At 44.8% G+C, this 15,414-nt stretch overlaps 1 protein-coding gene across 3 annotated transcripts in view; it reads left to right on the forward strand.

Annotated features, from left to right (window-relative positions):
- The first annotated feature begins 2,796 nt into the window (after positions 1 to 2,796).
- Positions 2,797 to 15,414, forward strand: part of TEX9 (testis expressed 9) — a 64,516-nt gene continuing 51,898 nt past the window's right edge. The window contains exons 1-4 of one of the 3 annotated variants that reach the window (XM_068275498.1): positions 2,797 to 2,865; positions 8,263 to 8,354; positions 10,021 to 10,084; positions 13,255 to 13,334. In XM_068275498.1, the coding sequence (XP_068131599.1) occupies positions 2,827 to 2,865; positions 8,263 to 8,354; positions 10,021 to 10,084; positions 13,255 to 13,334 (275 nt within the window). In that variant the 5' untranslated portion in view covers positions 2,797 to 2,826. The other 2 variants (XM_068275500.1, XM_068275499.1) reach the window with 2 other exon arrangements.

Here is a 15,414-nt window from a genome sequence, read left to right on the forward strand (position 1 = left end):
TGGCGGGGGGCCCCCGGATAACTTTTGCCCCGGGGCCCCATCTTAGCTAGAACCAGCCCTGCGGACATAGGGGCTGCTCCCTTCTAGTTACGCTCCTGATCTTAGGCCTCTTTTCCAGGGCCACCAAGTGCCTTTTGGCTACAATTACATGTAACAATTTGTTACAAAAATACATGTAGCGGACACACAGTGGTGTTACGTGGCAGTGAAAAACCATCTCATGTCTGAGCACAGCTACTGCCTTCAGCTGCCCGTAGAAAAGAGACCTTATTGACCAAAGGCACAAATGTGGTAGCTGTGTCGGACTGGTAAGTGGAAAAACTGGGGAAATCCACCTGCTGGCCAAGCAGCAGTAATCAGGTGTTGCTGCTCACAGTGAAGACTTGCTACAGTTTCTATTGGGAGTGATAACACTGCTGCTTGACCAGCAGGTGGATTTCCTCACTTTTCCCACCTCCCAGTCCAACACTGTGTGATAGCCCTTGAATTTCATGGACACCGAAGAACAACAGGTTGAACTCGATGGACGTATGTCTTTTTTCAACCCAAATAACTATGCAACTATATGTAACCATGTAACTATAATGCCTAGTACACACCATGCAATTTCTTGTTAGATCAGCAGGTCAAAACAATAATTTCCAACATGTCCAATCTGCTTTTGATTGATAGAGGGATTCATTTTCAGATAACTGCTGCACAAAAGCGATAGAATAACAGTTCCATGTCCACTACTCTGGCTGCCTTACTTTGCTTTAGAGAGGCAAAGATCTGATGAACTTGATGGGAGACATAACGGGGTCTCTTCGGCTAGCCACACCCACTTTTACAACAAGCAGGCATCCATAAAGTCTTGAAGACAGAAGCAAAAGGTGAGGCCTTTTACCAGAACTACTAAGCTTTCAGCATCTGATGTTGTCTCTGAGCCAAAAGCCTGGTACACACCTCTAATTTTGATTGGCCAATTTTACCATCTCCATGTTGTATGAGGGCCAACAAGTTTAGTATGCTATGTCTAGGTAAACTCTCATACTACATGGAGGTGGTAAGTAAAATTGTTCATTGATTGGTAAATCAAAATTGAGTGTTTGTACAAGGCTTTAGAGGAGCAGCTCCACAGTTTTTGTAGCAGGTTTTGTTCAATCTGCCCCAGTCTGCTGTCTCTTTGCTGGTGTTAAAGGACAACTGCAGCAAGAGGGATGTTGAGGCTGCCATATTGATGTCCTTTTAAGCAATACCAGTTGACTAGTTATCCTGCTGACCCTCTGCCTTTAATACTTTTAAGGTAGCCATACACTGGTCGATGTGCCATTAGATCGACCAGCTGACAGATCCCTATCTGATCGAATCTGATCAGAGAGGGATCGTATGGCTGCCTTTACTGCAAACAGATTGTGAATCGATTTCAGCCTGAAACCGATTCACCATCTGCTGAGCTGCTCCTGCCGCCTGTCCCCCCCCCCCGTATACATTACCTGACGCTGGCTCCCGGGCATCTTCCCCGCATTGTACGGCTCTGTTCCGGATCCATTACGGCGCTTCCTGTGTTACTCCGTGACCAGGAAATTCAAATAGAGCGCCCTCTATTAGAACTTCCTGGTCACTGCAGTGACACAGGAAGCGCCGGGATGGATGGAGCCGGAACAGAGCCGTGCAGCACGGAGAAGACGCCCGGGAGCCAGCCTCAGGTAATGTATACCTGATCGGATCGGCCGCCGCTAGCGACGCGCACTTTACCGGCGGGCGATCGAGGGTAATTTCCCGCACGGCGCGATCGACGGACCGATCCGATTCCGGGAGGGAATCGGATCGGCGGCTGCGTTTAACGCGAACGATTGGCAGCAGATTCGATCCCAGGATCGAATCTGCTGTCGAAACGGCCGGGAATCGAGCCAGTGTATGGCTACCTTTAGCCGTGACCAAGCATGCAGCAGATTGTCAGATCTGACAAGATTAGCTGCATGCTTGTTTCTGGTGTTATTCAGACACTACTGCAGCCAAATACATCAGGTGGGCTGACAGGCAACTGGCTTTGCAAGTGAACCTGAGACGAGGGGGAATAAAAGTTTTATACATACCTGGGGCTTTCTCCAGCCCCCTCCGCGCAGATCGCTCCCACGCCAGCATCTAAATCCTCCGTGGCCGGTCAGCACTCTGGAGCCTGCGCAGTACTACAGCGTCGACGCTGAATGGTCCCAGCCGCGAGAGCAAAACGTGGAGCGCGCTTGGCCACACTCCGCCTGCGCCGACTGGCCCTGGAGAACGAGGCTGCTACCGGAGCATCTAGGAGGCTTTGGATACCAGCGTGGGAGCGATCTGTGTGGAGGGGGCTGGAGGAAGCTTTTATACTCCCTCGTCTCAGGTACACTTTAAAAAGAAATAAGTATGGCAGTCTCCATAGTCCTCTTGCTACAGTTGTCACCCATAATACCCTCACCCATAAGCACAACTGACACAGAACACTGAATGAAGTAGAGAATTAAACTAAAAATACACAGTGGGGGTGGGGGTGGGGGGTTACTTAGGTAAGCTACCAAAAGCAAATGGTATACACTTGTAATATTAATATTGTTATTCAAAAATCTGCTCAGCTGAGCTCACAGTTACATGACATCTATGTCTACTTATGTGAGCTTATATAGCTGTATAGTCCGTGTGGATTTCACACAAAAAAAAACATGCCCGATTCACAGAAGCGATTTATTAGTAAAATAAACAAAGAAATCATTCATGTCACCTTGCCGTGTGACAGTTTTCTCGCGAGATGCAGTTCTGCGTCAGTTGCTTGGCAACCAAACGCCGGCGCGTAAATGCAACATACGTACGATGGCGGACACCCGTAGACCTTCGCTGGCATCTCGTAAGGTGAGCGGCTCTGTCAGTGTATGCCCATGTGTTCTGTGTGATGTGGCCGAAGATGGCGCAGCCCGGTTCCGTATTTGCCTGTTCGCTTCAGCCAGGTGGTTCTTCCTCCCCGTTTGTTAAACGTATCTTATCTGTGACGTATGGTGGGATGAAGCGCGTACGGTAGCTCTGCTCAGTGGCGTAGCTAAGGAGTTGTGGGCCCCGATGCAAGTTTTACATTGGGGCCCCCAAGCACTCTATACATAGCAATTGATACGGCGCACCAAAACCTGCCAATGGCAACTACAGTGTCAGAGGTGCAAGAAGGGGATGGGGAATAGTTTGATAATAATTACCACTATTCAAAGTTTCTATAGAAGTGATTATTATGAGCACAGGACCACTAGAGAGCTAATACTGCAGTTGAAGAAGGGTCCTTCGGGGCCCCTCTGGCCCAAGGGCCCCGATGCGGTGGCTACCTCTGCAACCCCTATTCCTACGCCCCTGGCTCTGCTGTATAACTGCTTACAGATATACGCAATCTATCCAACTGGAAACATGCGGGGACCTACCCTCAACTGAATAGAAAAAAAAGACATTTTTGCAGAGATGACAACCTAGGTGGCTGTATTTATAAAATTGGTAATCAGCTGAACAATTCAAATCTTTACTTTTATAAGATCACAAAAAATCTGTATATTAGGGCTATGGCCCGCTGCATCGCTTTTTAACTGCGTTTTTGAATCCCAAAAGCGCTAGGCTAATTAAAGTCAATGCAGGGTAGCGGTAGCCCCTAGAGCAATTCCGAGGTGCCGACATAGTAAATGCAGAATTTGCAGCATTTTAAGAGTGATTTAATACAGTGATGGTCCAAAATAACTTTCCGGAAAATCACTGCAGAATCGCTTGTTTTTAAGTTGCAAAATCACTCTCAGTGTTTTGGGAGTGATATTGTGATCGCAAGTGGGCGTCCAGCTAGTTTATAATGGCATTTGAGGGCCACACAACCACACTGATCACCATTTTATGGACCTCTAGATAGCATTTCCCCTGATACAGTAATGGGCACCATAGGCTACATTGGAGAATAGTGATCTTGCCAATTTCCCTGGAACTCATATTTCATTATTTGAGATAATAGAACAAGGTCCAGGACTCTGGTTGCCATGGGCAACACATTCATGTTTGCGTTGAGAAGTGTCACAGAAAGCCGCTAGGATCTTTTGGAGCGTGTCTCGTTGAGGTGATTCATTGGGAAACCTCAGAGCGGAGCAGTGCTTTTCAGCGATGCTACCTTTGGGCGCAGCCAGCGCCGCCATAGACTGTAATGGGAATCAGTCTATAGCGGCGCTCAGTGAGAAAGGTCGGCTCCGTCAGAAGACCTTCGTGTTACACACTCAGCTGCTATGTTTGAATGTGCTCATTTAAGTTCAAATCATTGGTAAAATAAGTTTTAAATGAGCACATTCAAACATAGCAGCTGAGTGTGTAACACCAAGGTAGTATTCATTTAAATATGGAGGGAATAGCAAAAAACAGCATTGAACTGTGGAGGATTGCACGGCTGTTCATGCCGGCGTCCATGTTTTAGTAGTCCTTGATCTGAGGACAGGGAGTTTTTATTCATTTTCCACCAATAGAACCAGTAGTGCAGTATAAAAGGACGGAGCGCGCCAGTGACGTCAGCCCCTGATGAGTCTGACTAGACGAAACGCGTAGGGCGGAGCTACGGCCGGCGCGTCTGACGTCACTGCACTATGAAGTGGTAGAGTAACAGCACAGCGTGGAGGACGCGAGCCAGCGCAGACCAGGCGAAAGGGATAGTAGGAGAGAGACGGGACGCCGTTCACCCCATGCCCGGAGGCCAGGACAGATCTCGCTGCCGCCAGTATATTTGATGCACTATATCTCAAGAAGACATAAGTGAGTGCGCATTTATTGCGCGGGCTATTTCAATTTTTATGCAGTGTACACTATGATATTTTATGTGTTTATATTTTATGAGTCCGGAGAGTGATATTAAACTAAGAACTGAAGATTTTAAAGCGCCTGGAGCTTGTTTGTGAAAAATACGCTAGATCCACCTGGCTCTGAGGTGGTTGTGATTTGGTGAGCGCAATCGAAATTGGGAGTGGAATCACGAGTGCGGCACGAGCACACTTGTCACAGTGGTGATTGACTGTCTGTGGAACACTGTATGTTTATGGAATTACGCTATGTACTATCTGTCTATTGATTTATAGGAAAGTGGAGAGCGCAGTTCAACTACTTGACAATGAGCTGTTGTCAGTGGGTGGGCTGGTAGCCACTAGTATCCTGCTTGCCATTTGCACTCTATTTTACACCTGCATGGATTATCTCAAATGCATCAGCCGGTGAGACCTATGCTTCCTGTGTAAGCTGCTGCCTGATTCCTGAGGGAATTGCTTGTTACATGTGATTTGCTTGTGCATGGCTGCAACTCTACATTATCATCCAGGCTGCACAGAAATGTGGATTGAGGAGCACACTATCAGTATTGACTACTGTAGGGGGCTAGGGGGGGAAAAAGAGTTGAAAGTGAATGTTTACCAATTTAAAAATAAAAAAAGTCAGATACTCTCCTAAGGAGAGGGAAGGCTCGGTCCTAATGAGCCTTCCCTCTCCTCTCCTGGTGCCCTCGGTGCTGCGCTGGCTCCCCCGTTTGCGTCCGCCGCCGCAGGGACTTCGGAGGTCTTCGGGAGCACTTGGGCTTCCCGAAGACGGGCCGCTCCATACTACGTACGCGCGAGTGCGTCATAGAGGGCGCTCGCGCATGCGTAGTATGGAGCGGCCCGCCTTCAGTAAGGTAAGTATGTAACTTTTTTGTTTTTTTAAGGGCCCTTTCACACTTGCAGGGTAAACCTGCATTACGTTGTCCTAATCTGCCGCATGGTGCCGCTAAAGCAATGAATGGCGAGCCTTTCACACTTAATACGGTACTATGCGGTGCGCCGGAAGCTGCCGTGGCGATGCAAGGGCAGCAGCGCATTCCAGCTGTGGGTGCTTACCATACAGAGCCGCTTTTAACTTCTTAATGTCCGCCTCATGCCAATGGGCGTGAGAGGAGCGGCAGCCCCAGGACCGCATAACGCCAATCGGCGTGCGGTCCTGGGGGGGCATGATGGGCGTATTTTGCTTATCAGTCTCCCAGCAGCGATCGCCGCTAGGGACTGTTAGACGGCGAAAAAGCTGTCTAATACACCGTACATTGCTGCGGTCTAAACCCTATGATAGCCGATCGCGCTGATTGACTGGCAGGGGGAGGGAGGGCGGGGATTTGAAAAAAATAAACAAATAGGCATTTTTATTTTAAAAATTAATAAACCTCACAGCAGGGATCACAGTCCACCAAGAGAAAGCTCTGTTGGTGTGCAGAAAGGGGGGGGGGGTATCACTTGTGGCTGTGGGAGCGGCATGCGGCCGGACAGCGCTGACTGGCTGAATTACCAGGACTCATAGCAGAAGATCCGGGTGGTGGAGGACAGCGAGGGACTGATTAGCCTGAAGGGGGCTGCAGGAAGCCCCAGGTATGTATAAAACTTTACTTTTCATCCGTCTCAGGTACCCTTTAATTTGTAGTCACCAAACCAAATTTTAACAACATATCAAATTATTTGATTTCATCAGCAAAGGGAGTGCATACATTTGCATAAATCAGCATCAGTGCAGAATTATTTCCATCTCATTGACCATCTCTATTAGTAACACAGCTACACATCAGGCTTTATTCTTACAGCCTAGATGTTGTTTAGTATATATAAGAGATTCCTGTGTACACATATATACAGTCACAATCAGATATGTATATCTGACCTTAAAAATACGGAGACTGCTTTATTGAAGCAGCACAAATAACTAATTTTGATTGGTTTATTTCATTTTTGTGGACTAAGCACAGCTATTACTGTATATATACTGTATATATACATTATTTTTAATGACTATTATCTGAGAAATAGAACATTTTATCATATTTTCTATTTTAATTACAGTTACAAATTCATTAGGAGTCGGAGTCGGTGCATTTTTTCCCGACTCCGACTCCAGGCACCCAAAATTGCCCGACTCCACGACTCCGACTCCACAGCCCTGGTTTTAATGCACTGCACAGCAAATAAACAGCTGACATGCTAAGTGTGTACAATGCTTTCACACACGTCCATCTGGTTTGCTAGTGTGCTATGTCACAATGCTGCATTACATATTTTCTCATACAGCCGATACACAATGGACAGAACTCAATTCAAGTCTAAATTAATGTTTAGAGCACTGTTTACATTGTTAACAGAAGTCATTTTTTGGACTCTACAGGATATGGTTACCATGGCCCTTGTTCAATTAACTTTTTCTTCTAGGACAGGGGGGGGGCAGTCAAACTCCAATACAAAGTGGGCCGAAATTGTACACTGGGACCAAGTCGCGGTCCAACCTCAAGGTCTTCTAGCCACTTTTCTCCCTTATAAAATTCCCTGGTGTCTAATGGCCCCCCCTCCAACCCCCATACAGTTCCCTGGTGTCTAGATGCCTCTATGCTCCCCTATACAGTTCCCTGGTGTCTAGAGGCCCCCACGCTCCCCTATACAGTTCCCTGGTGTTTAGTGCTTTCCTGCTACCTCCCCCTTATGGCTTCCCTGGTGTTGTAGGGCTTCACCTCCAATATAGCTTCCCTGGTGGTCTAGAGTGGGCCAAATATAATGCAAAGTGGGGAAACCACTTGAGGGCCAAATTCAATGGCTCTGAGGGCCAGATTTGGCCCGCGGGCCGGAGTTTGACATGTATGTCCTCGGAGATCATTTTACATCTTTTCAAATTAGTTTTCAGCACATTGTTACTGAAAAAGTACAAAAAAGTACTATCAGAATTTTTTTTTGAATATTTTCTGGCTTGCTGGTGGCTTAAAAGCATTTGACATACGTTTAGAGTCATCTGCACTACGCCCTGGACCATGCACTTTGTGTAACCCCGCTAAACATTGAAGTTGGTTTTGTTTGTTTATTATTGTCATTGCTTTATACCATATAAGTTGAGAAATGTTGTCTTTACACCTATAAAGTTTTGTGTACTTTTTATATTCATGCTTTGTTTCTTATTTTTCTCAATAAAAAATGAAAGGTGAAAAAAAGGCATTTGACAAATTGTGAAAATGTCACCTAGGTGAAACCCCAGGAGAAAAAAATAAATAAATAGTATGTCTAATAACTGATTGGAAAAACACACTGCAACTGACAGAACAACACAGAATTGACATAAACAGCATTGGCACACATGCATTTGCACACACACATATATGTGTATCAGTCTTTTCCCAAATTTTTGATCAATGCCTTTATTTGGTAGAAATTAATGCAATATTCAAAAGGTTTTTTTTTTTTTTAACATTGTAAATATTTCTTTTAGGGACAGAAAACTAGCAACACTACTCAAGCAATAACTGGACCTGTTCAAAAAAATGCACAAGACCGTCTTTTAGCAAAAGAAGAGGAGTACAAGTATGGTTATATCTCACCTATGATGTGTTTTGTCATTTTTTGCATCTGTTTGTTGTGTAATATGCGGGAAATGTGCGGGTAAAGGCATAGTACCTTTTTATGTACTTTCTGTTCAATCAAAGTGTAACACATTAGTCATTACCCCTGATGTGCAGCGCGGTGGCGTAGTGGTTAGCGCTCTCGTCTTGCAGCGCTGGGTCCCCAATTTGAATTCCAGCTAGGTCAACATCTGCAAGGAGTTTGTATGTTCTCCCCATGTCTGCGTGGGTTTCCCCCGGGCACATCAGTTTCCTCCCACATTCAAAAAACCATACAGATAAGTTAATTGGCTTGCCCCTAAATTGGCCCTAGACTATGATACATACACTACATGATACATACATAGACATATGAGTATAGTAGGGATTAGATTGTGAGCCCCTCTGAGGGACAGTTAGTGACAAGTGACAATATACTCTGTACAGCGCTGCGTAATATGTCGGCGCTATATAAATACGTAAATAAATAAATGTGCAACCTGATTTTGTGCCAGGCCCCTTTAACACTAGGGTACTTGTTTTGCATTGCGTTACCCTTTCTGCAGGCAGGGTAACGCAACAGCAAAGAAAGTGTGTGACCCACCGCAAAGTCAGCAGCGTGTTATTGTGCGACTTCCTGCTAGTGGTTCTTTTTGGTTAAATGAATGTTTAACCGATGGCAATTTGTATGCTTGATTGTCTGGTGATTGAATGAATGTTTCTCGGATGTGAGATGTCTAAATTGGGGTGTTTTCTCTTCCACACGGATTTGCTTAAAAAAAAAATGGTACACAGGTTTGTATGATTTAATGTATTAAAATAAACATACTGATTTAAAAACTTGAACTCTAGTCAACAAGTTATATGCATTAGGTCCAATTGCTTTCCATAAGCATTAGGTACAATTACTTTTCATAAGTTATAATGGTTCTTGAAAGCCAGAATTTGTTAAGCAGTCCCTTGGATTACTATATTTCCTTTGTGGGAACCCTGTTTCTTATCCCAGAAGATTTAACACAGTACACTGGGCCTTCTTTCCTCCCACTTGATGTTATGAAGGTGCTTTGCTCTCTGTGGTTGCCAGATTTATCTGTTCAGGAAGCAGTTATCAATGATCATGTGACCCAAATTTAAACTGAAGTTTAATGCTAGGCACACTCCATACAATTTTCTGTTAGATTTACCTGCCAGATAGATAATTTCCAACATGTTGGAAATTATCTATATAACCATCTATCTGCCTAGCAATTAGGCATTGTTCTACTTAAGGTGCGTACACACGTCATATTGTTACAAACGATGGGTCCGTCAGACCCTACCGTGGGGCGGTCGTTCTGCTGAAAGTAGCACGTGAGTACAGGCTGTTGGCAGACTGATAAGACTGTTTTTGACTTATCCACCCGGCGGAGGGTCTGACGGACCCGTCGTTTGCAAAAGTACGGCTCGTGTACGCGCCTTAACAGAGATGTTAGATGTTAACACTCTGACTGTGTTCTCACTGTTTAAAAAACAAGTTCATTTTAAGAGTGAACATGGTTGTCCCAGAGTTCACCGCTGCCGAGTACTGTGACAACTGCCAGTCAATACAATTTTTTGGGTTTTATAAAAACGACCGTTAATGGTAACCTAACACATTTTTATTTACGCAGACGTCTAAATGCTGAATTGGAAGCAAAAACAGCTGAGCTAGTTCGTGAGGCTGAAGAAGTGATGGTGAGTAAGTTGGACCAGTGCTCATCTACGTCAACCGTAAAAGCTATATTTAAGAATATTGGAGCTGCTGTTGCTGACTTAAAGTAAAAATCATCTTTCGCTGTAAAGAGAGTCCCTTAGTTTATTTCTGTACAATGATCAACAGTTCATCTTCCTTACCTTGTTTTTGTGCATATAAAATAGAACCATTCTACAGTGTTAAAATTACTGTCAGAATTTGCTACCTAGTTCAATCATTTATGTTCACTTCCAGGGCTTTAGTACGTGTTAAATTGCGTACCGGCTAAGGCCTGCACACTCCCGGCACAAGGAGCATCCCAGACAGTGGAGGGTAACCAGTAACCACAGATTAACACTTTCAGTCATTTTCAAAATGTGATCTAAGGCCCCATTGATGTAGATGGAGTTGTGGATCACTGTTCTAGGGTAGGCAGTTAAACTTTGGCTTTCGCCTATGTTAATACTGCCAGAAACAATTGTAATTTTTTCAAATATGTGGACAAAGGAAATTCAAGTGACACTTTTTTTTTTTTTTTTACTGTGTGGCAGCAGTGCTCTGCATGCTGTACTGATCCCTACCTTCCAGTGTACAAAATATACCCAGAGTTCCATCTTCCAACATAGGTAATTGCTGTACAGAGGAGAAAGTAAGTTCCCAGCATCTCTAACTCCATCCTTAGGTTTACTGACAACAGTTTGGCGATAGGATTTCTATTTTTACACATATTGCAGTGGTATGAAACTCAGCATTTATTCTTTGCTTTAAAATATTTAAAGCAAATAAAAGGTACTACCAGAAAAAACACTGGTGGCAGAACTGCATTCAAACAGCACTTTCTTCAGTGGGAAGTTTATGCTGGGAACACATGATGCAATTTCCTGTCCGATCGACAGGTAATCTGACAGGAAGTTGTATCATGTGTACATGTCCAAACTGGTCCCGATCCATAAAGGGATCAGTTTTTTTATTATAAATTTGCAAAATAGATTCCTTTATCGATCAGGAACAGATCGAACAGGTCCGAAATAACCGTGTGATTCCCATCGATCGGACCAGAAGTTGCATTGTGTGTTCCCAACATTCGTGCCGTTGCCGACCTTGAGGAAGTGATTACAATAGTAGCTGAAAACAAACAAGATAATATAAACACTGATAGCAGATTAGCAGTGTCTTGGCTGAATACAAGCCAGAATTGTACACAGGAGAAGACACATTCTCCCTGGATATATTATAATATATAAATACTCTAGCTATGCAATAAATTACAATGGCAGCTTTCAGTGCCGATAAACTGTACTTTGGAAATTTGTAATTTCTAAACATATGATAATACTTGTGCACAAAAGCAAATATGATAACTGTATGGGTAATAAAATATAGGAAAGCATGTTTTTACTGAATGTTATGTCAGAGTTTAAACCACCTAACCACTTGGGGGTTTTTATCATTACGGACCAGAGCAATTTTCACCTGTCGCCACCCCTCCCTTTCATTAATAACTTTATCAGTACTTATCACATTGAAATGATCTATACCTTGTTTTTTTTCACCACAAATTAGGCTTTTTGTGGTTGATGTTTGTTTTCAGTAATTACTTTCTATTCATTTTAAAGGGAAAACAAGGGAAAAATGGAAAAAAAAATACTGTTTCTCCAATTCCATCCCCTATAGGTTTAAAATAAACAATACTATTTTTAACAAAGCCCACACATTTTATTAACCCATTTGTCGTGGTTATTACAACGTTTAAATTATGTCCCTGGTACAATGTATGGCGACAATATATTATTTTGAAATAAAGGTGTATTTTTTCTGTTCAGTGAGAACCCGAGGTGTGTTTAAAGAATGTTATCTGCATACAGAGGCTGGATCTGCTATACAGCCCAGCCTCTGTTGCTATCCCAAACCCCACTAAGGTCCCCCTGCACTCTGCAATCCCTCATAAATCACAGCCATGCTGTGAGGCTGTGTTTACATCTGTAGTGTCAGTCTCAGCTGCTCCCCCGCCTCCTGCATAGCTCCGGTCCCTGCCCCCGTCCCTTCCCTCCAATCAGCAGGGAGGGAAGGGATGCAGGCGGGGACTGGAGTTCTGCAGGAGGCGGGGAGAGCAGCAGACTGACACTACAGAGATAAACACAGCCAGCTCTGACAAGCTGTTTGTCAGCAGTGTGGCTGTGATTTATGAGGGATTGCAGAGTGCAGGGGGACCTTAGGGGGGTTTGGGATAGCAACAGAGGCTGGGCTGTATAGGCAGATCCAGCCTCTGTATGCAGATAATATTTTTCAAACCCACCTCGGGTTCTCTTTAAACAGAAGACCGGAAGCGCAACGCATACTCTACCAATAGAACCGTTAACATCCGTCTGCTCGAACGGATCCCTTTGATGTAGCACCAATTTTTCCAGACCGCTGAACCCAGCAGACTGGAAATGAAAGCTGAAGCCCTGCATTGGGAGAACGGAACGTTTCTTCAAACTAAAGAAGAAACGGACCATTCTAGGGCCAAAATCCTTTGGGGGTGGGAGTCTGGGGGGACATGAACTGGGCCATACCTGAGCCAGGGGGTGGGTGAGGAAGGGGGCTGCAGCCGTGCGAAAGGGTGAGGAAGGGTTAAAACTTACCCAGGCATCTTCTTTATTTCAGCTGGGCGGTAGAGAGGGTTTCTTCTAGGTTTCAGCCTTCTGTAGTTACATGACGCGTGTAGTCACATGACACAGAAGACAGAAGATGGAAGCCTGGAAGAAACCCTCTCTACCGCCCGGCTGCAATGAATAAGACGCCTGGGTACGTTTTTAACCCTCCCTCACCAGCCCGACTGCTGCACCCTCCTTCACCTGCTGGAGTAGTAAACGGAGTGAAAACTGATCCGATCGGCTGGTGATCAGATCCTTTTTCACGAATCTGTTTGCCAGTGTGCACCAAGCCATCTTGATCCAGTGAAGCAGAGACTGGATCCGCTTTACCGGATCTGTTTGGCTTTATAATACAGTTTGAACCGGCCATAATATACCCTCATGACATGCATAGTAAAACAGTCCCTAACTTAACTATTTAGGCATACAGGCAGTGTTGTTACAGGAAAGATCATTGGCTTCTCATTGAAGCCATGATCATTCCCTTACAAGCACTTTGATTTGCTCAGGGATGTTAACAGGTTTTCTTGTTCTAGAAAGAACAGCAACAACTCCTTTCACAACCAGCACTAACACAAGTTAAACTTTTTGATGAAGATGAGGATGATACTCTAAGGTACTTTTCTTTTCTGAATTTGACTTCTAAGTACAATTATGTAACCTTTGTGTTCATCTGCCCCTTTCACTTGATGTAGGATAAAGCAAAGGTACGAATGCGTGCCCAAACGATATCTAATATCTTGATTAGTTTTGACCAATATCACTCACTTTTGCAGTTTGCAATACAATTACCCAAGGAAAAGTCACATTCCCTTATCATGTTTTAATTTAGTCTAGTTTTTGTCTGGGAAAAAAATCTCACCTCCTATCTGAGCAACAGCAGGTCAGTGTGTGAAGAAACATCTTACATAAATTTTAATTTTTTAAGGGGTTGCTGTTTGTGTGTTAAAAAGCTTTCTTGTGCTTCATAACAGGGTTACCAATAGGAAGTCGGGGCAGTGGAGGGGATCTCCCCAATAGGAGACATGAACAAAATTAAAAATTAAGCTGTTCCAGCAATTTGCCAGTGTTATTTAAAGTGCACCTGAACTCTTGCACAGGACAGAAGGAAAACCTAGAGAAATGCACCCTGTATTTATTTGGAGAGTTTAGCCTGTCTAATTCCCCCTCATCTGTGTCTAAACACAAGTTGTAATGTGATACTTCACAGCTGTGTCAGCTGACTGCCACGGCAGAGAGGTTACCACCCTGAGGGGGCTACAGTTACTCCTTTACGCTGCTGCTAAGCAGAAGGGAATTTAAATCACCGCCACAACTTGTTTAAGAATCCCTACAAATTAAAGTTAACAAATCACTATTTTTGGTGCAACGGTCACCAAGACGCAGAACTGGAAGCAGTTTTCCTGGTGCAGTCAGTTCTCAGTCCTGCCTGGTCTAAATAGTATAAGTGTATGGGCCTATTTACATATTCACTGCTACATAGCAACCTGGAAGGAGACCTATGGACTTAAGAGATGTTCGTTAGTAGTATCATATTTATACTTAAATGTGTTTGGAATATTTTAAAATGAGGCCCTGATCAATAATGTAATTGTTTTATTAATTTTCCCACTTTGTAAGATGCATGTCATAATTTTCATTCCCAACATGTACAGTATGTACAGCTATTATACCGTGGTTGTACGAGAGTAATGGCTCATACACACGAGTTACGACTGTCGCCGCAACCACGTGGCACGCGCGTGTTGCGGTGACAGGTCCCCCGTGTGTATAACACGCGCGCCATGAACCGTCGCTAGTTAGAGCTGTCGCCAAGCAATTGGCGTGGCCAATCGCCGGCAACAGCTTTCGCCGCAACTGTCGCTAGTCCGCCGTGTGTATGCGGTCTAGCGACAGCAACCCACTTACCATGGACGGAGCTGCCGGCGGGGGGAGGAACCTTCGGTGACAGCTTCCGCCGCATCTCTGTCCCTCTGCGCCGTGTGTACGGCTGCTGCACAGAGGGACCTGGCGACGAGCTGTCGCTACTTTTTTTGGGGGGGGGGGGGGGGGTCTCTTGCTACATTTGTGTCTCGTGTGTATGAGGCTTTAAGGAGCACTGCGTTCTGATATTTTTGTGACATGCTTTGAAGATGTTCGCACTTCTTCTACAGTGCCTGTACACAAACTGTTTTTTAAGCGATCAATATTTGGTTCGATACCTTCTTACAATCCAAATATTAATGGTTGATTGAAACAAAATCGAGCAGTTGGTTACACACAAATTAAAGAGACTCTGAAGTCTATAAAAAAACATTTTTTTATTTCAATAATCTGTTTAATAGCTTAGCCCTAACTAAACTGCCACATCCCCGCGGCTATAAACTATCTAAATCCCCCCCTAACGCGCCCTCCCTCTCCCCTGCAAAATCCACGACTTTCTTGGTCGTGGATTTTGCTGCCCTAAGCGCTTCTGTGTGAGGCAGAGCTATGAGCTGCAGCCCTGCCTCACACGCGTCTATCAGTGGCAGATCTCCGCCTCTCCCCGCCCCTCTGTCTTCCTTCGCTGAGTGGGGCGGGGGAGAGGGCGGAGATCCACCGCTGACAGACGCGTTGGAGGCAGGGCTGCAGCTCAGAGTCCTGCCTCACACGGAAGCGCTCCCCGTAGTGTGCCCCGTGGAGTTTGGGGGTATTTAGATAGTTTACAGCCGCGGGGA

This window comes from Hyperolius riggenbachi, chromosome 3 (assembly GCF_040937935.1).
Source record: "Hyperolius riggenbachi isolate aHypRig1 chromosome 3, aHypRig1.pri, whole genome shotgun sequence".
Classification (NCBI taxonomy): domain Eukaryota; kingdom Metazoa; phylum Chordata; class Amphibia; order Anura; family Hyperoliidae; genus Hyperolius; species Hyperolius riggenbachi.